At 42.7% G+C, this 24137-nt stretch overlaps 1 protein-coding gene across 4 annotated transcripts; it reads left to right on the top strand.

The window, feature by feature from the left end:
* The first annotated feature begins 433 nt into the window (after positions 1-433).
* bcl9l (bcl9 like) lies at positions 434-21266 on the top strand. 4 transcript variants are annotated; one of them, XM_080844279.1, is made up of 9 exons: positions 8226-8998; positions 9253-9360; positions 9491-9621; positions 11928-12050; positions 13413-13572; positions 13709-13793; positions 14428-16834; positions 17921-18160; positions 18363-21266. In XM_080844279.1, exons 3-9 carry the CDS (start codon positions 9525-9527, stop codon positions 19571-19573), a joined length of 4323 nt encoding a protein of 1440 aa, XP_080700405.1. In that variant the 5' UTR covers positions 8226-8998; positions 9253-9360; positions 9491-9524; the 3' UTR covers positions 19574-21266. The 4 variants fall into 4 exon arrangements, with proteins under 4 accessions (XP_080700403.1, XP_080700406.1, XP_080700405.1 ...); XM_080844277.1 differs by lacking the exon at positions 8226-8998 and adding an exon at positions 434-658 and having other exon boundaries at positions 9253-9621; XM_080844280.1 differs by lacking the exon at positions 8226-8998 and adding an exon at positions 434-658 and having other exon boundaries at positions 9253-9621; positions 18328-18659.
* Positions 21267-24137: the final 2871 nt, after the last annotated feature.

The following is a 24137-nucleotide window of genomic DNA, read 5'->3' on the forward strand; positions in this document are numbered from 1 at the left end:
AGTCTAAATGTTCCTCCACCCACCCCATCAATTACAATAGCCTACAAACTACAACGAAATAAGAGGATTCTACGGATATCAGGCTAATCATGCTGTGAAGTAATAGTAATAATAATAATACAATAATAATATCTTATTATTAGGCCAAATAATGATTTATCTTTTTGTTATTAACTTCACATAGAAACACAGACATAATTGTTCTGACATAAGTCGTTCTATAATGGCCTTTGTAGGTCAGGAAAGCAATGTGGGTCTGTTGTGGATTGACTTTGGTAACTTAATTACCATCAATGTGGAAAAGCGGGTGGCTGACTCGCCACATCAGTAGTCGGTTGTTGTGATACTCGTGTTCTTAGATCTAGTGATACCTATGGACAGTGTCGTGGAGTGTCTATCTATCCCCCTCGCCAAGTCATTATCAATGGTCTGCTCAAGGTCTTGTTTTACGTTTGGATCTTTAATCAGACAAAGCTGAAATCTGTTTTTCTCAAACGGCCGAACTCGACTTCGTGGAAATATAACGTTACCTGGCATTTGATTATTATAGCCAAGGGGATATTGCGCAGTGGCAGCAATGAAAGCAGTGGCGGCCACTTCAGGTGATGTCGGTTTGCCGTCATTCTTGACATCGGCCTCTTACAGACAGCGGAATGGGGTAGGAATTTTATAGTTCCACCTACATAACAACCTATTACACGCCTTTGCGACTTTTCTAAGTGTACAATCGGCCTCATTGACAAAGACACTGTTTTAAAATAAATAACCGCTGAAGTTGGGACTTACAGAGGGGGATCATGTGCAGATGTGTAACCCAATTGAACTAGCAAGACTATAGCAACGTCAGCTACCGTAGCCGTCAGCTAGCAAACTATCGTTAGCTTTCAGAGCCTGAGCTTAGCTAATCAGAAATGAGATTGTCGCACCAGGCCACGCTCCATGTGACAGCATACAAAACGTTCGTCCGGCGTACACGGCTGTATTCATATAAGTGCAGTCATATTCATATGGTAATATATAGCGTATATATGGGTTAGTGTCAGCAAGTGAGTGTCATTTAACCAGCTTGCCTACCGACCTGTTTGCTTGGCTACTTCTCTGTCAGACACTTCAAGAATTTGGTCTGGGGATATGCAGCTATCAGCTAAGTTAGCCGGACAGCTAATTCAACGCAGCATGCAATTGAGCTTTAGGAAGAGGTTGGGTGGACTCTGTGAAACGAGGACGTAACGTTACTATTTAATTTAGCGGTTGCCTCTGGAAAAACTACGCGGACTTGTTACTTTAAGTTATGGCGTGTCTAACCATATTTCGACAACAGTTACAGTAGCATCAAGGTGTTAAGGCACCTGATTGAAAACCCTGTAACGTGTTCCGTTTCTTTCGTCACCAGTTGACAGCAGAGTGAACTTAACGAGATTGAATCTGTGCAGTACGTAGCTGTGTCAGTCCTCACCCTCACATTTGTGATGAAAATATGAAACATTTGGGATGAATTGCGTTATTAACAATTGGATAGCCTAACAATGGTAACTTATATGCCCCGGCAATACCTGCTCAAAGAGGTGCGTTTTTTAACAACTGGCAACTTTCTCTCGGTCTCCCTCAGACAAGTGTGTGACAGTTGTGGAATGGTTTCAAGGTCTGGCCTTTGACCTTGTGCTGGAATTGTAGACGTGTCATAACAGTCTGCATCTAAAGTGGGATTAGACATTTCATTTCAAGTTAATTTGAGCACACTCACTGTGAATGTTAATTTTCATTCACATATGCATAGCCCATAAACACAGAAGTATTGTTTTGAATGTGTACATTTCCAATTCTTTAAGACCCATGCATTTTGTGAGACAATGGCACCATGAAGTTAAGATGAGTCAAAAGCTGAATGGTATCACTGTCAAGGTTTCCTCCATGCCTTTGATGACACACCCAAGACAACACTCTTCTGTTGCTGCAAATAATGTTGCCTTACACTCCCCATCAGTCTGTGAGATCCTGATGGGCTATTTATAGAGCAAGACATGGTTTGCAGGGTGTGCAACTTGATCTGAATTGTCTTTGAGGTTGAGACCCACTGCGTGTCCTTCTGCGCACCAGCTCAATGCCTCTTAATCTAGGCCACTGTTTTTCCCCCGACTTGCAGTCAGCTACATGTTTGCTTTCTCAAAGAAGCCTGGACCTAGAGAGTTGTTCACTGTATTTGACCATTGTGCGAAACACCGTCAGACAGAGATATTTCTGTCTAAACGGCTGCCATATAGAATTATATCATTTGAGTGGTATATCCATGCTTTGGCTTTCACACGCAAGGAGATCCAAAGATGACCGCACACATTCGCAGGCTTGCCTTTGTTCATTCCACAGGTGGCCATACTGTTGCTTCACAACAAGGAGAAACTGTGAAGCATCAAAGTAACACTTTTATCATCTACTGTCTTTCAGTGAACAACTTAAGAAGAGTGTTTATGGTTAACACACCCACACAGACAACCTGTCCGTACTGCATTTTATCTTGTTCAGATACCCAAATTACTGTAGTCAAAAGCATTAGCATTGGAATTAGCAAGCAGCAGCATTACCACATCAAGCCCGTCCCTCTAGAGTTAGATCAATGCAACAGGATATTGGCCTCACTGTTATGTTAAGCCTGCCTGCAAAGGGCAAAATAAAGGCCAGGAGGCTTTCAGTTATATTTGTTGTTTGAGTTTCTTGTTTGTTTGGTGAGATGTCTGTGTAAGATTTTTCGATAGACTCTCGCCGATGTCCAAGTCAGTAAATGCATTATGGTTGTCATCTCTTGGATATATTTAGCTTCTCATAGCTTTCCCAACAGTGCCATATTACAACTCAAAGAAATCTATAAAAATGTCAGGTATGTATTTAAGCATTTACCATGGTGCCTGTCACATGGCAATGCACATTACAGTGTGGTGCAAGGCCAAGCATATTTAGTGCTGTTGACAAAGTGTTTGTTATCTGGGAAGGTGATCTGAGCGCTTTGGGGTGAGTTACAGGCAGCGTAGCTAAGGTGAGCTATGAAAGAATAATGTGATACTGAGACGGTTTCCACCCAGCAGTTTGGAGCTGACACTAAGAAGTAGGCCTACATAGTAAAAACAAGAAGGCCGGAGAAAAGAGATTGTTTAAATGTGCAGGAAAAACAGTAGTTGTCATATCGGAGTAATCCTATAATTCAAGTTCAGTTAAAACTGGATTAATGTTCCCAGAGCAGGGACTAACCATCAGTACTCTGGAGCAACACAGGACAAGATGTTTAATTATTTTTGCAGGGAGGCACCCATAAAGACCAGGGGCCGTATTCACAAAGAATCTTAGGGCTAAAAGTAGCTCATAAGTGGCGAATTTAGGAGAAACTCCTAAAAATAATGGGCGTGTCAGTCTTAAATGTAGGACTCCTAATTTTTTTTACTAAGAGCAATTCACAAAATATTTTATCCCTAAAAGTAGCACCTAAGTCTAGGACAGCTTAAAACTCCTCATGAGGACTCCTAAGTCACTAAGACCTATTCACAAAAAAATCGTAAGATGGCTGCAGCCGACTTGGAATTGATAAAAGACATTGCTTAAACCGTGAAGGTATTAATATTGTCGTAGAATTAGGGCGGGATGCAATGACGCCTTTAAACAACGACTTAATTTGAAGCCTAGGTTATTCTCTTATTTTCAGTCGATATAGTGGGATTGTTAGAGTGACGTCACGAATGAGTTTTTAATGAGAGAGCCTGTCAACAACCAATCACCGTCCTCACCCCTTCTAAACTCGTGCATGAGAAGCGACGTCATCCATAGCAACGGAGTTTTTATCTTAAGCTTAGGAGTTGGTATTATCCTTAGTATGAGTAGGTCTCAGAGCCGTTGTGAATCACTTTTAAGAAATTACTCCTACGTAAAAGGTTTTAGCGCGAGTTAGGAGCACTCCTAGTGGTAAGATAAAAGACTTTGTGAATACGGCCCCAGACCTACATCTCACATAGGCTACTTATCCCTATTCCTAAAGAACATCTGCTGTAGTGTAGCTACTGAATACACCATACTATGTTACACCACAGGCTACCCAGAGTACAAGGGAGGTAGATGTGAACCCGGAGAAGCATTAAGGAGAAAAACTGGGAAATTAACCTGGTAACCCCATGGTACCGAATAGGAAAACATATCACTACTAGTTCAGCGTTGTAGGCTACTTGTTGATCAGAAGTTGTCCAACTCTTTCTTATTCACCCTGTCAAGGTCATAACGGGATGCTCTTTTTCCTTTTTTTATTTTGCCTGAATGATGTAGCCTATTACTTACCATCAGAAATGTAATTATCCTTCCTATGTTCACTTTCAGTTCTCCCAAGCATATCTAAGTTCTGACTGCAATTCACATTACTCTTTCACTCTAGTTGGCTGGTTTCCCAGAAAATGTTGGAAGATATAACCCCTTGATACCACATGCCGTCTGATTCAGTAACTTCTGTGTCCAGAAGTGTAGGCAGTAGGCAGCCCCAAAAGCCTGTAGTCTCTAAGGTCATGTTCACACCTGGTATGAACATGCATCTTGGGTGAACCGATCACAATTGGACAGCTCTAAGGTGTGAATGCTCTCAATCCATTGAGGACGCATCGAGATCGGATCACCCAGACCACATTTGGAGGTAGTCTCGAAGGCATATGGCCACAATCTTTTAGCAGTGATTACACACATGTGTCCTGAGCCACATTAAAGACTGCTTCTCGACTGACGTCCTCTGTGTAAGTAGAAATATGTACTCAAAGCTGGCTGTGTCCACAACGTGTGTATTTTTTTTTAAAAGCCTATAGAGATATATTGAAAGTGTGCAAAGGTTGATTTCAATTACCAATAACGCACCAATTGGGCTTATTGTCTGACCGCCAAATGTCCACTTGTGATTGGCTCACCCCAATACGCATGTTAATGCCAGGTGTGAACAACCCATAACATCTTGAATGCACCTTGATCTTTGAATTCACATTAAGAATAAGCATGAATGCAAGTGTAGTTATACTATTAGCCCATCATCACCCTGTCTCTATTACACATAGTTTTATATTGTAACCTTTGGGGTGTTTTCTCTTTCCTCAACTACCCCTTGCTCTGTGCCCATCTCTCTGCCTGTCTGTCTCTTTCACTTACACACAGACCCACACACACACCCATGAACACACACACACACACACACACACACACACACACACACACTTACACACATAACCAGACACGCTGACACCTAGGCTTACATGAACACCCTCTTCCGAAGGATAATTAGAATGCTCTTTTGTAGACACATGGTGTCCCTCCAGCAAGATTATAATAGTGGGTTTTGAGAAATTTCTCCTTTCTCTTTTCAAACGTTGCCCTTTGTTTTAATGGGGACTGTTCCAGTGCTGTGCTGGAGTATTGAATGTATTTATTGTCTTTCTATTGTGTCTTGTTCTGGGTTCATGTTATTCATGGGACTTATGTGTAACCTAGCCCATTCAACCTTGGAATGAAGAGAGTGAAGTGCATCCAAACAGTGTATCTTTGGCATTGTCTTCCTCAATTAGCCAGCTCTCACCACGGTCAGGGCTTTTGGCCCTCATCTCCAAATGCTGGCATTTGCTTAGACTTAGTCAATGTTGTGGTTTGTTGCCACAGTGACGTGACCCCAACTCCCCTGTGATTCCATGATCTTTTGGTTGTTCTGTTTACAATACCACAATGCAAGGCTATTTATGATTTTATTTTGTTTTCAGCTAGTGTGAACTGAAGCAAGGAGATTACACAGGGAGGGCTCTGCTTCCTGCATTCTTCTCTCTCGTCCACATAGCATGGCCAACTCCTTGAACAATTGAACTGATAGTCTTTTAGCTTGTTAGCGTTGAATGTTTTTATTTATGTAATATCAAGCCAGAATATCTCTATACTGTTGCATTGACCTCTAAAAATATGGGTTTGGTGTGAAAATGCTGTTGTTTTTGACCACGGGAAGTCAGGTGTCTGAAGAAGGTGAAAAAAAAAATCATTATTCAAGGTGTACATAATCTCATTGTCAAAAGTAAAAATACTTCTGAAATGACACTGACACTGAAGTAATTCCAATGACACGATAAAGACACTGACTTACAGTGTGCCCGTGCCCTCTCCATATTGTTCTTTGATTCTGACATTGCATTGTTTATATTTCATTTTTGACATTTATGCAAGCACACTTATATATTTAATACACAGACTGAGAACAAGAATGCATATAATGCACAGTTTTACGTCATCCTCATCATCCTCATCATCACTGTAATTGTAGAAGGGTTTTTACTGCACAAGTTCCACATGCCACTGACAGTTGGAGGAGGAAATGAAGCTTTGCTCAATTTCCTGTACCGTGAAAGACAGGATTCAACTTTGATAATGAAAACAGTGTCATGGTTATGCTTGTGGTTATTTATGTAGCAGCATTTTTATCCAAAGTAATTAAAAGGAGAACCTCAATAACACCAAAAATGTAACTAACAATAACAATGTTGACAATCATAATTATAATAACAAGAAGAACCCTGTAATCTAAATCTTGAGTAGCAACTTGGAAAGAAAGGAGGAGAAGAAATATCTTGTAATTAAAGCAAAGGGATCTTGTAGACAATTGACATAGAACAAAGCATGTTTTGTGTCTCAAAAATTATTTTGGTTGCAGCGTGCATTCGGATTACGGGAAGTTTAAACAACAAGTTGAGAAGAAGTAAAATGACACAATTTAATATGGTTGGCTGTCTTGGCAGTGTCTCCCTTGTAGATGAGGTAGTTTTTCCTCTGGAAACCTTTTGTTATGCTTGTAGTTTGTCTAACTCCCTCAAGAATAGGCGGTAGCAACAAGCATCATGTTGAGAGTGAGAAACAAGAGTGTTTGTGGAGAGTTGGAGAAAGGGCTAGATCAAATGAAAGAGTTAAAAGAGGGGGAGGAAGGGAAAGAGTTGAGCCAGTGCCACATGCTAGTATGACAAAAACATGAGAATAGATTGACCTTTCATGTGACCCAACACTGACACTGGGTCATTCCTTTACCACTGGATTTGACCGTATACTGACACTGGGTCACTCCTTTACCACTGGAGTTGACCGTATACTGAAACTGGGTCACTCCTTTACCACTGGAGTTGACCGTATACTGAAACTGGGTCAGTCCTTTACCACTGGTTTTGACCGTATACTGACATTTTCCCAGAGCTTTGACACTTCACCTTTACCTATTTCCTTTATTTCACAATTTTATTCTTATTTATATTTTATTTGTCATAATGAGGTACAGTAAAATGTAGTAATCTGTGTAATATTTCCCAGAACCAAATACACTTCAGTTAGATTTCAAGTTCAGTTAGAGTTATCCTAAAAACTAAAATATTCTATGAGGTTTCTATAGAGAACTCAAGGGAGCCTGAATATAACATGACAGTACATTGATTTAAAAGATACAATGATTGGTTTTGGAAGATTTCCCAAATTAGCTAAATTGCGGATTCTTTTTTTTACTTTGGCCACTGGTTTGTAAAACAAATAGTTTCCATTCTGATTGGACCCCGAAGATTGCGGCTTACAGCTCGATTTTTTTGTTGTTTCAATGAAATCTTAAGAGTGTTTACCAAATTAACAAATGTAAACCATTAGTTTTTTACTTGTCAATAGCTGGGGGAAATTGGGTGTTAAAGGCACCCAGTGCAACATAAGGGCATCAAAATGGAAATATTCTGGATAAGACAATCTTTATGATATTGACATTTACTTCACCATATTAGCACATTTGCATCATTATTTGATACTTTGGGCGTTAAAAAGAGCGCTTAAACTAGCCGCAAGAGCGTAGCCCTTTATTTATTGGTGCCACCAATAAATAAAGCAGGATTCCAGTCAATGGAAAAATGGCCTCTCCCCACCGGCGATTGTTGTTGTTTACGATTTTCTATCAATTCTCACCCCACAACGACGTCTCATCTTTGCTCCTTGAATGTCGATATGTAATGGTATGGAGTTATTGAAACTTACTCAAGTAAAAAAGACTAGAAATGGAATGTTTATTTTTCGAGTCTCAAGCCTATAAAGTTGCACTGGGTGCCTTTAACCCTGGCCAACCTGCTAACTTTGTAGCTAAGTGACTGTTTATTGTGAAGTGCTGTCTCAGCTCACTAACTGCGTCTTGGTTTTCTCTATCACTACTTGGGGAACAAAGCTACATTTAAATGATATAAGTTATAAAGGTTATGCTCCCATAAAATGTGAGATATAGAAACCCAGATGAAAGTAGAGGAGTAATGGACAAGAGCAGGTGTTCGTGTCTGCTTTGGGATGCATGAGCAGGGGGAGGAATGTGGTTGCTGTGTGTGGCTCTGTAGTATGCTGCTCTGTACCACATTCACAAACATCACTCAGGGTCTGACATCTGAATCAAGCCTTACAACTGCTTACTCAATGACACTTTTCACTGAATAAGGGTGTGTGTGTGCGTGTGCATGTGTGTGTACACATGTGTATGAGCATTTGCTCCCCATGTGCATACATTTCTGTTATTTCACAGTGCTGTATTCAAGTTACTACTGCTATGCTGAAAGAATGTGTTGAAGGGAGTGGGAGAGCAAGCCGAGAAAGACTGAGGGCACTGTGGAATGTCTGTGAAGAGTTTTGTGGTTTTGAAAGCTGGTCGCTGTGGGTGTAGCTTGTTGCGCTGGAAACTGTTCAGAACATCAAGTCTCTCCACTCCTTGAGTAGAACAAAAGGGGGTTTTCTGCCAGTTCTGGTATCTTATCTCAGTTAGTTTCATCATGTGTCATTATACACTGAAAGTTCAATGAGAATCTCTACCACATCACCCCCCCCCCCCCCACACACACACACACCCCCCTCACTCTCAGTCTCAGACAGACCTGAGGACAGCACACCGCTCAGTGGATTTCTGAAAGGGACGTTGCTACAGATGTGCTACCCAAAGTTATTTAGTTGGACATGAGGTGTAAGTCAGCCTTTTTCTGCACACCCTCCACCAAACAAACACCTTGACCTAATCTCAGGCATGGATAATTGGAACCACATCCAAATATGAAACTTGTAAAACACAGAAGTCACTGTAACTATTACATTTAACTAATGGAATTCTTAATGTAAATGTGAGAAACGTGTCCTTTCTATTGTGTGTTCATTTGTTTGGACATTAGAGCTATTTCTCCTGAACTGAACCCATCTCTTTTTTTTTCCTGTTGTCTCCAGTATTGAGTGCAACTCTGTGAGCCTCATCAACACACACAACCCATCACTTGCCAGCACTGTTATCAAAGGCCAATCAGATGCACCCTGAAAATAAACTTACCACTAATGGTAAGCAAGTGGTCAGCAGTTCTGAAACCCAGATTTCTGATGTAAACCAGCAGCAAGGCCTGGGCTCTAAGGGTGTTGGGATTGGAAGCCATGGAGTCAAAGCCAATCAAATTTCTCCCGGATTGAACAGCGTGGGTCCGTCAAGCGTTGGTGGAGGAATAACAATGTTAAAGACCAAGACCAAACGAGAGAGAGCCATCTCCATGGACACAGCTGACCTGAGAGACACCCTGGCCCCTGCCCTGGAGCCTGATGCTAAAGGTACAGTAAGTTAAACAGAATGCATTATACATGTCATACACACACACACACACACACACATATACTTACATTCTGTATACACATACATTACATACATACAGGTTGCATAGACAATGCAATCAATATATGTGGCATGGTATATTTAACTGATATAATAGAATCACAATATATTGTTATACATCATATACAATATACATTATATTCTTATACATCTTATAACAATAGATGAGTATAAGACTCTTTTCACTCCTGGGTGAAGGAGACAGAAAATGTTTGAGGCAAGTTGTGTGAAAGTAAAGAAGGGCAAGAATGGAAGATGGAGGGAAGTTTGTCAGTTTGTCCTTAGCCTGTGCACCGTGTCAGAGCAGAGGAGGAACAGATGACCTTTTAAGCATCCTCTTTTATTCCCAGCAGACACGGCTTTACGTTAACAAATGAGTCAGCTCTCTCTTTCTCTCTCCTCTCCTTCCTGTTCTGTAGCTGGCTTGCACTGTCTGTAATCATTGGTTTGGTGCAGACAAGACGGCAGGTTTTGTAAGGCATGGGTGCCATGGATTAGTTTTTTTTTTTTTACTTGTGGTTAATTATATCAGTGAAAGAGCTGGAAATGGAGGGGAAATTAGTCTGCCTTTCATTTAGTGCCCACATCTCCAATTTGCACTATGGTGCCTTTTTGTTAGTTGTGAAACCTTCTATAAATCTTTTTTTGTAGTGCTGTCCCTCCTGCACTTTAAAGTCACTATACTACACAAATTAGAATTGCATCTAGGACAGTGCAGAATTTACAGAACCAGTTGAAACTTGAACTCACTTTTCACCTATTTGTTTTTTCCATTTACAACTAAAAAACCTTTGCTGTTGTCTGCTTGTTATAAACCATGCATCATTGGCAACAGAAAAAGTAACATTGTGTTTCTGCTTCTGTGTCCTGTAACTAGCGTGCTCCTCTGTTCTCCACGCATGACCTACAACATTTTTTTTTTTGTATTGTTCTACATCACAAGGCTAGAAGCCCTTTAGACAAAACTTTCTTCACCTTGAAAAGTCTGGAAAGTTCCCTTGGCCCCCATCTGTCAGTTAATGGCCTGTAACCTACATACCATATGTTATTCCTGCAAATTCAGTTGTTTCACTTAGAGTATATAAGAGGCTAACGCTATATTTTGCTAGAGCATACTGTAGAATGGATGGCTGTTTTCATAAGGTTTTTTCTTAGTTTTTGGTTTCCTCTCCAGTGTACAGTGGCCCTAAAACAATGTCATTACCCTGCATAAGTTCAGGGTTATAATCAACATAGCCTACCAAAAGTAGTGTATCTGCTCTTTACATGCCTTGTGTCTCTGTTTATGTGATTAGTTTATATTTCTTCTCAACAAATGCATAAGAACAAAAACTAAAATAGTACGCACAAAGGAACAATTGCACTTTAGAGTGCACTTTCATAGTGTTGGTCTTTCAGCATTTCAATCACCCCCAACTCCCCCATAAAATAAAATAAAAAACGCTTACTGCACCTATTTCAAGTATTCTGTTTAATGAATTGAGTTTTTTTTGGTTATCTGAGTAGAGTGCCTGAGTTGGTACTCTGAGTATTTTACATCACTCTGACCCCTCCGCATTCCCATTCATGTAGAAAGCTGAGACCATGGATAATTAACTCTGTTATGTTTCATGCCAGGGATACACATTAAAGCGTTATATGGTATAAAATTACAAATCTGCTTGACTAGAAAATGTTTAGTTTGTTGTTTTAGTTTGTGTCGAAAAAAGTAGCACATTGAACAGTGCTCCCTTTCTCATTGCTGTACTCTGATCAAGGTTGTAGAGTACTCTCACTTCTTTCATTACTGTCAGTACAGTCATTTCAAGGTTTTGATGTTATCTTGCCTTTGATGTCAACAAACCTTTGTCAGCTGTTTCTATAACACAGTATTTTATTGGGTGTCTGTGAAAAAAAGCCTTCACAAATGGGACAATGAAAGACCGTGAACTCCTGCTTTATCTCCATTTGCATTTGTGTGTGTGTGTGTGTGTGTGTGTGTCCGACTGCGTGTGCGTGTGCGTGTGTGTGTGTGTGTGTGTGTCCGACTGCCTGTGCGTGTGCGTGTGTGTGCGTGTGCGTGTGTGTGTGTGTGTGTGTGTGTGTGTGTGTGTGTGTGTGTGTGTCCGACTGCGTGTGCGTGTGTGTGTGTGTGTGTGTGTCCGACTGCCCGTGCGTGTGCGTGCGTGCGTGTGTGTGTGTGTGTGTGTGTGTGTGTGTGTGTGTGTGTGTGTGTGTGTGTGTGTGTGTGTGTGTGTGTCTCTAGAGGGTGTGATGCGGAGCAAGCGTCGCTGTGTTCTGGAGAAGAAGCAGCCCTACAGTGGTGATGAGTGGTGCTCGGGAGCAGACACGGAGGAGGAGGAGGACAGACCCAACATAACCGTTCATCGTAAGTATTCACTCAAAGAACAATTTTCAGCACCAAAAACCTACACTGACCTCTGGAGGATACGCTTGAGTCAGCAGCTGGCAACCAAATCATGACCTCTGCTTGCTTCTCTTAGCAGCCCATTGTATGGGTCCTCCTGTGTCAACAGCCAGACCAATCAGTAGGTTACAACCATTTCCAGGGGAGAACTATGGTTGTTTCTAGTAGTAGGGGTGGGATGGGGCTGCACCCAACCTGTCACCTGCGCAACTGCTCTTTGCCTGAGTGCAGAGAAGAGAAGAGAAGAGAAGAGAAGAGAAGAGAAGAGAAGAGAAGAGAAGAGACAGAAAGTCCTGAGTCTCTGTGGCTGATGTCAGAGCGCTTTTCACAAATAGTGGGGCTGACAACCCTGGTGTGCTGCCCCAAATTGGCTCCTTCTCAATCAACTGTTCTTAAGACAACCAACTGGTTGTCCTCCCACCAGACTGTACTAATAATGCATCATGGAGAAGGTCATTGACAACGTTAATCAAATTACTGTTTAGTCACTTCAATGATTTGCATTTCAATCATTTCCCATCAGGATTTCTGTACCACAGTACTGACACTGCTCTTGTAAGGGGAGGGTTGTAATCATAGATATATAGAATTATATATGTCTATGGTTGTAATGGCCAATCTTTTGAATATTGACGGTCAAACATTCCACCTTACATCCTGAAAAATTTGATATGACTTTCCACAATACAGAATTTTTCTTTGATCCTAACTAAACTAGACTAGACCAAGTATGCTGTTCCACTATTATGCCAACCACAGCTAGAACAAACTCTGAGAGAATATTAAATCTCTTGATTTGTTTTAAACCACATTGATTTACCTCTGTTTATGAAAAGTAAGTGCAAAGCAATCTTCATGCTTTTGAAGTCCAAAATGGTCTCATGAATTCTACATGGAGTAACCTAAAAAAAATGATTTAGCTCCATCTAGTGTTAGTAACTGAGAACTGCTAACTAGAAGACAACCTCCACACATTTTGTGCATCTATAGGTGAGATGGATGCAAAAACTTTTATAATGTGATGTTACAGTCAAATGTTGTGCATATCTCTCTCTGTCTGTCTCTCTATTCTTGAGTTGAGAGTTTTATATCTCTGTCTTTTTCTTGTCAGATGTGAGGCCAACTGTAGTTATCATCATCAATCATGTTATACCTGTTACTATCAGTAGCATTAGTATTTGGACTCTGATGAGGCCTTTTAGTTGCCAGGGGTCCAAGTAGTTATATACATGCATGTGCCATATGTAGTTAATGTGCCACATGATTTTAGTTTTATTGTCTTATTGTTCTTTATTTTGCACTCTCCCCCCTACCCTCTCTCAGGGGAGCGTGTGATGACTGGTACTTGCTCTTCTGCTGGTGTGGGAGGGCAATCGTTTGCTCCTGCCCCAGGATATGTTTTTGGGCCTGGGGGTCGCCGATCCGACCTGCCCCGCCCTGCTCAGCAAGTGGTGTATGTTTTCACCACCAGCCTAGCCAATAGGTGAGTGGGTGAAAGATACTCAGCGGCAAAGGCAAAAGAGACACTTAGTTACTGCAGCTTACCATTTGTGTGTCCCCCAGAGAATAGGACACATGGGCAAATCCCTGACTAATTGCACCTTTTTTATGTGTTTCAGTGCTGCTGATGCAGTCATTCATGGCCACACAGACTCCATAGTCAAGTTTCATCAGCAGAATGTCCCTCGTACCAAGTTGGATCAGGTTGGCAATCACACACAGTGATACTTGTAATGAATTGAAATGCACACGAACACATGCACAGGCAGTCGTACACACACACACACACGAACACACACACACACACACACACACACACACACACACACACACACACACACACACACACACACACACAAAACCACACACACACACATACACACAAAGGTGCAATAAGTATTTGTTTTTGTCACAAATGTATGCAGGGATTCAGATTCAGTGGTAGCACTTGACCTATATGTATTGCAGTTTCATACTCCCTTTACCTTTACCCCAGTACTCTAACTCTAAAAAAAAACGAACCATAGTTCAGGAGAAGAGTGTAAAGTAGTGTTTGATCCAGTGTACAAGTTAATCTTATTGGTACACATATTAATCTGCTAGGAGATCAGTACATATATTAATCTGAGAGATGATCAGTCCATTAATCTGAGAAGTTACCCTGTTTATCTTCAAATCACATTACCAAGAAGCTATTTCTATTTAGCAAAATGCCTGCGTTGTGATCATCTGACCATGTGTAATTCTGCAGCTAAATATTTGACCCTGATTACCTTTCACAGGATGATGTCAATTGGGTAATCAGTAGTTATACCAATGGTCTTCTTCTGCCTCCTAGGGTATGTCAGCAGTCAGGAAGCTCCCCAGTTTACCAGAGCAACTGGGCTCCAGAAGCACACCACCCATGGAAGCACCCAAATCTCAAAATGACACTCCAAGGCCAGCTTCTGTGGGAGGGGCGATTGTTGGACAGGTCACAGGCACCTCCTCTTCAAGTGGGCATCCCCAAGAGGCTGACCTGCCTGTCCACCAGCCTCTGAGCGGCCCCTCCAGTAACAGCTCCCACCAGCCTTTGCAAGGCAATGCTGGCCCACTAGCTGGGGGTGTATCAGGGCCTGGGGGATCAGAGGGGGCGGGCAGCATGGCCCACCCTAGTGCTGGTGTCTCTCCCACCTCCAGTCCCTCAGGACTGCCAGCACACCTCCAGGGTGAAGGGCCCCAGCGTGGCCCCTGTGACATGGACGGACTGTCTAAGGAGCAGATGGAGCACCGGGAGCGCTCTCTGCAAACACTCAGAGATATTGAGCGCCTACTGCTCCGCAGTGGCGTCAATGGAGGCTCAGCGGACTTGGAAGGGCCAAATGGTAACCCTGGTGCCGTCCACGGCAACGTTAACAACAGTAACAACACTGACAACAGTGGCAGAACTCAAGAGGGAAGTGAGACCGCTAACAATGCCGGGAACTATAACAATAATGTCCTTCCTATTGGAATGTCCCATGGGGGTACTTTAAAAAAATATGAGGAGCCCCTGCAGTCAATTATGTCACAAACGCAGAATCTTGGGGGATCCAGGCTTGATGATCCAACTCTAGATCCCCACCTTGGCTTGCCAACCCAGCCACACCACAACCTTTCCTCACCCCCAGAACTGGATTTGGGGCCACTGCAGGACCACGATGGGCTGACACCTGAGCAGATAGCATGGAGGAAGCTTCAGGAGGAGTACTATCAGGAGAAGCGTCGACAACAGGAAATCCACCCACACGCACATCCCCAGCACTATCGCATGATGGCGGAGATGGGCATGCCCCGTGGTCCACATCTCATGATGAGGGGCCCTCCCCCACCATACCATAGCAAACAGGAGGAGCAGTGGGGCCCTGCACCTTCCATGGGTGGAGGTATGGGGGGCAACCCTCGTTTAGTGGATATGCACCAGGATGGGCCACAAGGCCCCAGATTTGTGGGGCAGATGCAGAGAGGTGCACCGGGGCCAGGGTTCCCCGGGAGTCCTGGGAGAGTGTTGGCCATAGAGGGTCTTGGACTTCAGAGGCCTGGAATGGGCTGGGTGGAGGACTTGCCAATCAATATGGGTGGTGGGGGGCCAATGTTGCATGGATGCTGCCCACCTGGTGGACCCAACGGTCCATTTCACCATGGTGACCCAGAGCGACACCTCATGCGTGAAGAGGTACTCCGCATCATAGATAAGAGGCAGCTGCAGAGGCTAGAGCAAGAACGGCTTATCCTACAGCAGCAGCAGCAGGAAGGAATGGGACAGTCAAGGTTAATAGAACACGCAGGAAGGCCAGGTCTCCCCAACCCTGACGTGGGCCCACACGGTGACCCCATGGATTTCCCCCACTCACGAGCCATAATGCACTCTCCCTTAGGCAGGGTAAGAGAAGGAGATGGGCCCTCCCTCAGAGATCTTGAAAACGCTCATTTAGGCACTAATATGACCATGAATGTTAACTTGAACTCACAGGAACAGCACATGCTGATGCAGAAACTGCGAGGAATGAATCGTGTAGGAGGCCCTGCGGGGGACATTCTAAGCCCAGAAGAAATGTCCCGCCTTAGAGCTGGGCAGAATGGCCGCGGTGGTATCAGTAAAGCTGGGATTACTGGACCAGAGGGGCCAGGGCAATTTCCTAACCAAAGATTGTTTCGTGAGGGACAATCGGAGAGGTCTTACCGCCAGCAGTCTGATCAGGCCAATTTTGGGCCGGACCAGCAGGGACCCACTCAGATGGGCGGCGCGTCACACCTAAGCCACATGTCCACAGACACAGGCCCCAGAGGCCCTGACTCGTGCCCTCGTCATCCATCCGACTTGTCAGTCAATGTTAATTCCATGGGCTCCCCGGTCATGGCCCCACCTCACCCACTCAAGTCACCTTCCCTTGGTCGGGAGCCATCACCCCTGATGCCCTCTCCCTCCGCTTCGGTACTGAAGTCTCCCGCTCCAGTCCCCACCAGTAGTCCCTCTCACCCACTTCACACCGCTGCATCTAGGGAGGGTACCCCATCCTCAACCTCCATGAAGTCCCCTCAGATGATGGGCACCACATCCCTTGGCATGCATTCTCCCTCGGCCTCACCTGGACACCTCAACTCTCCTGCCATGAATGTGGCCTCCCCTAACTGGACCGCATCCCCAAAGACCAATATGGCCAGTCCTGGACGACCCCCGAATGGGAAGGGCATGGGCAATGGAGCCAGCAACTCTGCTGAAACAGGTGACAGTACATTTTCATTACACACAGCAGACAGTTACATTTCTATTAAGATCCAGTACATTAAAGTAATGATATGCAGGTTTTTCCACTTTCCCCATTGTACATTTTTTGTAGCTCGTCATTTTTAATGCTGAAATTAGGGCTTGGTGATATCAACGATATAAACACTTATTACGAATGAACATTTTAGTAATAAGAAAATGACAAATTTAAGGAACAGTTAGTGATGAAGGACATTGCTTGAAGGCACACATCCACCTATCACATCACAGGAACAAAGGCAGTTCTAACCAATCATGCCAGCCTATGGTTTTGGTACTTCAGGTCAAGAGTCAAGAAAGAAATCAGAGGGTCATTTAGGTGTCGGGGAAGACCGCTCAGCAGCTTCATCATCTTTTGAAACAAGACTGTTGAAGCATGACAAGTGGCAGACTGGTGCAGTGTACTGCCAAAAAAAAGAGTACCAATTTAAAAACAGGGAATATTATAATCTTATTTTAATACCTAAAGCATTGCTATTCAGTAGAACTTGCAGTCAAACCTGTGTACTGGAACTAGCAGCAAGGCAGAGAGAGAGAAAGCCATACTGTCAAGGTTTTCTAGTGTTCCACCCTAAAAAAGGCAAAAAAGGCACAGACACATGCTCTAGCATTTTGCATAGCAAAAGACATGGTGCCAACTCTCACCATTGCAAAGGAGGGATTCATTCTTTTTGGTATTTAGTTCACTTTTGGATTATATTGTCAGTAAAATGAGATTTAAGTTTGCAGCTCATTCGATTCGCAATATGGGAATATTAAGCAATAAGGGAGCTTTTTTAAATTGTCTATTGTCTATCTATTGATATCGACTGAAAAAAAAAACATATCGTCCAGCCCTACATCAAATTCATGCATTCATTGCAAATTCACTATATTACACGACATTTATCCAAGACAAAATAATCATATTATGTCTTAAATATTAATGTTATAGTGTAAGAGGTCTCAAGTGTTTCCGTGGCCTCATTTAGTCAGCTAGAGATTTGCAAGTTCCATAGTTTTTCCTAAGTTCTCATGATTTGTCTGTTACTATTCTGTTTCTCAGGTCCAACACTCCCTCCTAAGAGTTCAAACTCAACAGGACCAGGCCAGCCCAGCATGCCCTTCACCTCCTCGCCAGATGCCCCACCGTCCCAGAATCCCCTGTCGCTGATCATGTCTCAGATGTCCAAGTATGCCATGTCTAGCTCCGCGCCTCTGTACCATGAAGCAATAAAGACTATCTCCACCTCCGATGACGAGATGACCCCAGACAGGCCCCTTCTGCCAGGGGTTAGCATGGAAGGTGTAGTATTTAACCAGTCTAACAAATCCACCTCAGAAATCTATGATGAGGGTGTATTGAAACACTGTCCACCATGATGTCAGTACATAATTGACGCACAATAATATATAAAAAAAAGAATATCCCTACACATGAACTTCACTAAAAGGCACCTTTGTATTTCACAGATAACTTTCACTTTCTCTCCCTTGTTGACCATCAGGAATCCACCATCAGTCCCCTCAGATGCTCCTCTCTACCCAGAGTGCCATGGGGCCCCCTGGCAGCCCACAAAGTCCCATTGGAATGTTGCTGCAAGGCCAGCAGCAGCTTTCCCATGGTCCTCCAGGGTCCATGTTGTCCTCCCCTAATCTCATGAGCATGTCAGGTATGAACTCTGGTGTTTTGGGTGGTGGAGGCGGTCCCTCTGGAGGGATAGGACCATGCAATGTTTCCTCATTGCATCCCCAAAACCAGATGGTGGGTTTTCCTCGCATGCAGGCCTCATCTCATGGACCTCCTCACTCCCCAGCACTGTCCCAACATTACAGCCAGCACCCTGATGATATACTCCAACCTCAACAATTTCACCCCATGGGAAAAGGATTAGCTCACCAGCAGCCTACCCACCCCTCAGACTCCTTCCAATCAATGCGTATGAACGATGGCCCAGATCTGAGCGATGTCATCCGCACTTCGCACACTGGTATTCCTGAATTTGACCTATCTCGTATCATGCCCTCCGACAAACCAAGCAGCACCTTACAGTACTTCCCAAAGAGCGAGGGGATGTCCCAGCATCATCAGAACCCACACCATATCCAGGTCATGCAGCAGCCCCCTCCCACCCAGCTTCTGAAGCAGCTCTCCGCTGGTCCTCACCACAACACACCTTCCTCCAATCCCCACATTGCTAACCTTCAAAACATGATGGCTGAACAACAGCTCTCAATCCATCCCTCACAATATGGCATTCGGCCAGGAATGCCCCAGGGTGGAGGCAGGGGCATGGTTGTAGGTCCTATGGGACCTATGAGCCACTCTGGACACATGATGGTCAGGACGGGCCTGGGGCCCCAGCAGCAGCAACAATATCACCAACAGCAACAGCAGGCCATGATGTCTAACAGCCTTCAACATCATCCATCCCACCCACATCCCAGTATGATGTCGCCTCAGCAGCAACAGCAGCAGCAGCACGCACACAACCTAATGGCCCAGCAGAGCCTCATGATGATGCAGGCAAAGCAGAGGGGGATGCCTATTCCAGGGGAACAGCTTAGCCAGCAGGGCCCAATGATGTCCCCACAGGGTCTTATGATGGGCCCCTCGCATCCAGGAATGATGGGACCTCAGTCTCTCAGACAGAGGGGAATGTCTCTGAACAGTCCCTTGGGCTATCCACCTGGAAGTATACACAACATGCCCTTCTGAATGTTTTGTTTCTGAAATTGTAAAATCATTTATATGTTACTAACTGTTCTAACTGTTTTATTCAAGATTCAACAATAATGGTTGTTAATAATTATTGGTGATAGTATTGTTACTTTCATTCATTAGGCCTACTTTAAGGATTCGGATTTGCCATTTTCTATATATTTGTAATATATGTATATATCAGAGAGACGTGTTTTGGGTTCAGAATCATTTTTATGTTTAATTGCTTGCCTTTTATTTCATACCAAACTGTTGTCCAATGGAATATAAATCTATAGATGTGAATCTTCATACATACATGGATATATATGAAATGCTATTGGTGCTTGTTTGCAAATGGTCTCTATAACTGCTTAAGTCTAAAAAGGAATAATAAGGTGAAACATGTCTAAATACTTGTTGTGATGTGCTTGTCTGTGTTGATAAATGGTGAATTGAGAACTGAAAACAAACTGAACAAGACATCGTACGATTTACATACATTTATCAAACAGGCCACATTTGAAGGTGGGTTTCAGTCAGAGACAATTCAAGCTGTTTAAAAGGTGCTGTCCATGAATATAATCCATTACACTTTTTGTCAAATTCAGCCAAATTCTCCCCATGTTTCTCAAGCTTTCCGTCCGTTGTGTGCTTCCCTTACAGTCCTGGCTTTGTAAATAGCAAACAAATTGTCTTGGACCGAGCCAAACACTATTCCACCCAATCAACAACGTTGCTTCCCAAGCATGGAAGAGAGTGGTGTATTTGTTTTGGCTTTGAGCTCAAATGTTAACAACCTGTCACCAGGATTGAGGACTCAAGTACACTTTTTATTGAGATGAAAGAATTCAAAGTAAAGATAGAAAACCAGCAAACTAAACCACCAGACTATGAAACACCAGATACTTAGTGTAGAGTGTGAGTCTGACAGAAGAGTGTGCAATTGGTTGTCTTGGTGAGGTTAAGGTGGTGGGGTGGCATCAAGACGGCCCCCTGCCTTTCTAGGCACTGTTGACCATTGATGGCTAGTGTTCCAGATACTCCCTTAAGATGTCATATAAGAACAGACATGGTCTGACTTTGCTTCACAAGCTTCAAGCTGAGGCAAACTGAGACGGGGAACCCATAGCTCTCCAGGCTTGGTTAATGTGCGCAATGGCAGGGTGATTGTCAAAGTATATGCAGGTAGAAGTCGACATAACACAGAAGACCCAAAATCTTGTCATGAAATATCCCAAATATTCAGCTCACATTCTCCACCACAGCACTAGGCAAGGTGAGTAAAACAGGAGGTCAATCACCTGCGGGTGCTGGATGTAGTGATCTACAAACAGACTTTGCACTGTAAAATAACCATAATCACTTTCTGCCCAAAATCCCAGTACAAACACTAAATTAAAGTCTACTGGGAGGCTACAATAATAATGCATTAGTCAAAGGTTCAAAATAGTTTGTAAAAACAGTAAAACAGGATTTGGTGTTTGGTTCTAATACAAATGATATGATTGCAAAAATGTACTCAACTGAGCAAAACTTTCACTCAGTTAAAATTGATAAACTCGGTCTTCTAGATGTTTGTTACAGTGTTAAATTGTGGACCATTTCTTAACCTCACCTAGTGTCTCCAACAATAACAGCGCTAAATAGTATATCTGAATCGAGAAACACAGGAGAAATGTCATCAAAACCAGTATCCCGGACTGATCAGGCCTCGAGGTTATATTCTGTTTTTTAACAAGTAGAACACATTGGTAAAAGATGACACAATATTTGCTACCTTATTAATGAATTAAAAGCTAAATTGTACAGTATTTTGGACTCAAGTCTTCATTACTCTTGTATTTTACAAGTGGTCTTGTCTTTTAAATAGGTTTAAAGTGGCCTGTTAAAGCAACATCAATAAGCAGAGTCATTTAACCCTACAGAGCCAGCTTTGTGACACATAACAGTATATTTGTTAAATAAATTAGTTGATTAAACCCTAACAATAAATTAGTCTTTGACTGGTGAATAGGTTTTAATTAACAAATGGCAGCCTATTAACATGACAACTGTTCATGAGAAATTAAGCAATGAGCTAAATGATGCATTTGATCTTTATCCATATTCTTGTAAATTGTATAATACACGTCACAAGTCACACGTTCACACAGAAATTGATCAGGCATCAGTCAGTTACCCACAACACAGAATCAGAGAGAGGGGTTTTTTTTTTTAGGAGGGCTTCTTCAAGAGACCACTCATAAAGCGGTCCGCATGCTTATCCGACCGTGCTCTCTGATCTCACGAGGCACGCCCTATAACGCCCTCCTTGAAGTGGGACCACACCTTTGAGCACCTCGGACAGCCTTCCGAGGGTCTCGGATGCAGTGGCGATTCTAGACATTTTTACATGGGGTGGCTGAAGGGTGGCAAGTTGAAATTCACAGGTGGCATATCACACACACATGCGTGGTGTCTATTTATTTCTACAAATCCAGATAATGAAAACAGACAACAGCAAAGTGCTGTCAAGAGTCTAAATATTGTGGCAAAAAGCCTTTTCTTGAAAAAAGTCCTGATGTCCCGACCTTTTCTCTTCATTTTTGGGCCTTGAACCTGCAATATTACTAGTGGTTTAGTTTTAAAGAGGATCTCAACCATTTTACAGGGGAGGGGAAACTTAAAAATATAATACCATTCAATAAATGTAGAGTATATTATAGGAGACACTTCTGACAACCTGGATGGCAAGAGAAGTGGGGTGGCAAGCCATTTTTTGGTGGTTTCGCCACTGCTCGGATGGCCTCTGGAGCACCGCTCGAATTTTCTCAACTATCCGATCCGAGCTGTCCGACACCCCTGGCTAAAATCACGTTTCCTGTTTCGTTCCCTATATGACAGCACCGCCGTTTTTAAAAAAAAATCGCTGAGAGATCGCTGGGAACCTGGGGCTGGAGGTCCAGGAGTGCATTAGGAGTTGGAGGAAGATCAGGGACAAGTTTGTAAAAATGAAAAAAAACTATGAAGGGCACCAGCGGCGATGCAGGAAAACCGACATCTCCCTTCTTCCTTCATCTATCGTGGCTCTCGCCGCATATAAAGCATAGGGAGACGTCGTCTAATGGCAATAATAAAAACATTTCTTGGTTTTCGAACAACCTCTGTTTGAGCTAGCAGAGCATGCAGTGTAAATGATTCAATTGTAAAAGAACCTGAATTGTAGACGTAAAAAAGCAGAACTGTTTGTGTGGTAGGCCTATAATAATAGAAAATATTCGACAATAACCGCCAGCTTGGTCATTGTCGTTAGTCATTCATTTCACAACAAAAGCCTCTGATCATTAACGGAAAATACACAGGATAAAAACAAACGATTTCTTATTTTATAGTTCTACTGTTGTTGTTGTTGATGATGATGAAATGGCCTTGTAACATCATAATAAGCCATGGTAATCTCCACAACCCCTCGTAGAACCATGCAGGTAAAGGTGAGTCGTACGATCATCCGATTAGAAAGGGCGTGTCTCTCGTGAAGTCGTACGAGGTGAGTTGGATAACCATGCAAAAGCCTTAAGTCAATCAGCTGCAGAGACTCTCACTCCGCCCCAACCCTTTGTTTAATTAACTATTTTTTTCCCCTTTACAATCAATAACTGCATAAAACTTGTGAAAATGACATGAAATGACCCTAATATCCAAACTCAGCAACTCCTTCAGAATGATATCAGGTTCCACGACAGTCCAGGTCCAAAACAATGTATGGTCAGCGGATACAATCCCTTCATCCACCACCAGTGCTGCGGATTCTGGGATAGCCATGAATCAGGCACAAAGTGGCTACCCAAAACACAGAAGCTCTGAGACAGGTTTTATAAGCTTTAAATTGACCAACAAACACACCACCAGTGTGGATCCTGCACTGTTCTAGATCTAAGATTCTTGGTGGAAGGCGGCTCTATAGTTCAAAGACAACAAAAAGGTATAATCATCCTTTGATCTTAAAATCACCAGAAGACAGTGTCAGAGTGTGTCAATCATTTTGGGCCTATTGCATCTTCAGATCACACAGAGCAAATGATTACCGTTACCATATTTTCCTATATGCCACTGCTAGCCATAATTCCATCTCTAATCTTCAGGTAATTCTAAATGTAGCACCTTGACTATTAACATGATCTAGAATGACTGATTTCCCACTCTTCCAATCACAGAATGAGGACAGCTTCACATTCTAGAAAGAATAAGTAGAAACAGTGAGGCAAGAAAAGGATTAGCTTGACTGATGTTTTGATAAGTGAATTTACTTGGGCCTCATTCAACCCAACATAAGGCAAGGCAAGGCAAGGCAAATTTATTTATATAGCACATTTCGTACATTAAATGCAATTCAATGTGCTTTACAGAAACAAACATAGAATTTAAATTGAAACACAGTCAAAGAAACTTAAATAAAAATAAAAAAACACAATGAAAATTGAAAGAAAATAAATAAATAAATAATAATAAATAAAACATTAAAATCAATAAATTGCAGGTAAGAGACGTTATGATTAGCACTAAGAAGTAGCATACCTTAATAAATAGAGAATTTCACATA

The sequence above is a fragment of the Sprattus sprattus genome (assembly GCF_963457725.1).
Source record: "Sprattus sprattus genome assembly, chromosome: 9".
Taxonomy (NCBI): Eukaryota; Metazoa; Chordata; class Actinopteri; order Clupeiformes; family Clupeidae; genus Sprattus; species Sprattus sprattus.

Coding starts and splice junctions, on each gene's coding strand:
- bcl9l (XM_080844277.1), top strand. CDS start 9,330: ATGCACCCTGAAAATAAACTTACCACTAATGGTAAGCAAGTGGTCAGC. Junction 13,573..13,708: donor ACCACCAGCCTAGCCAATAG/GTGAGTGGGTGA, acceptor TATGTGTTTCAG/TGCTGCTGATGCAGTCATTC. Junction 16,835..17,920: donor CAGCAACTCTGCTGAAACAG/GTGACAGTACAT, acceptor TCTGTTTCTCAG/GTCCAACACTCCCTCCTAAG.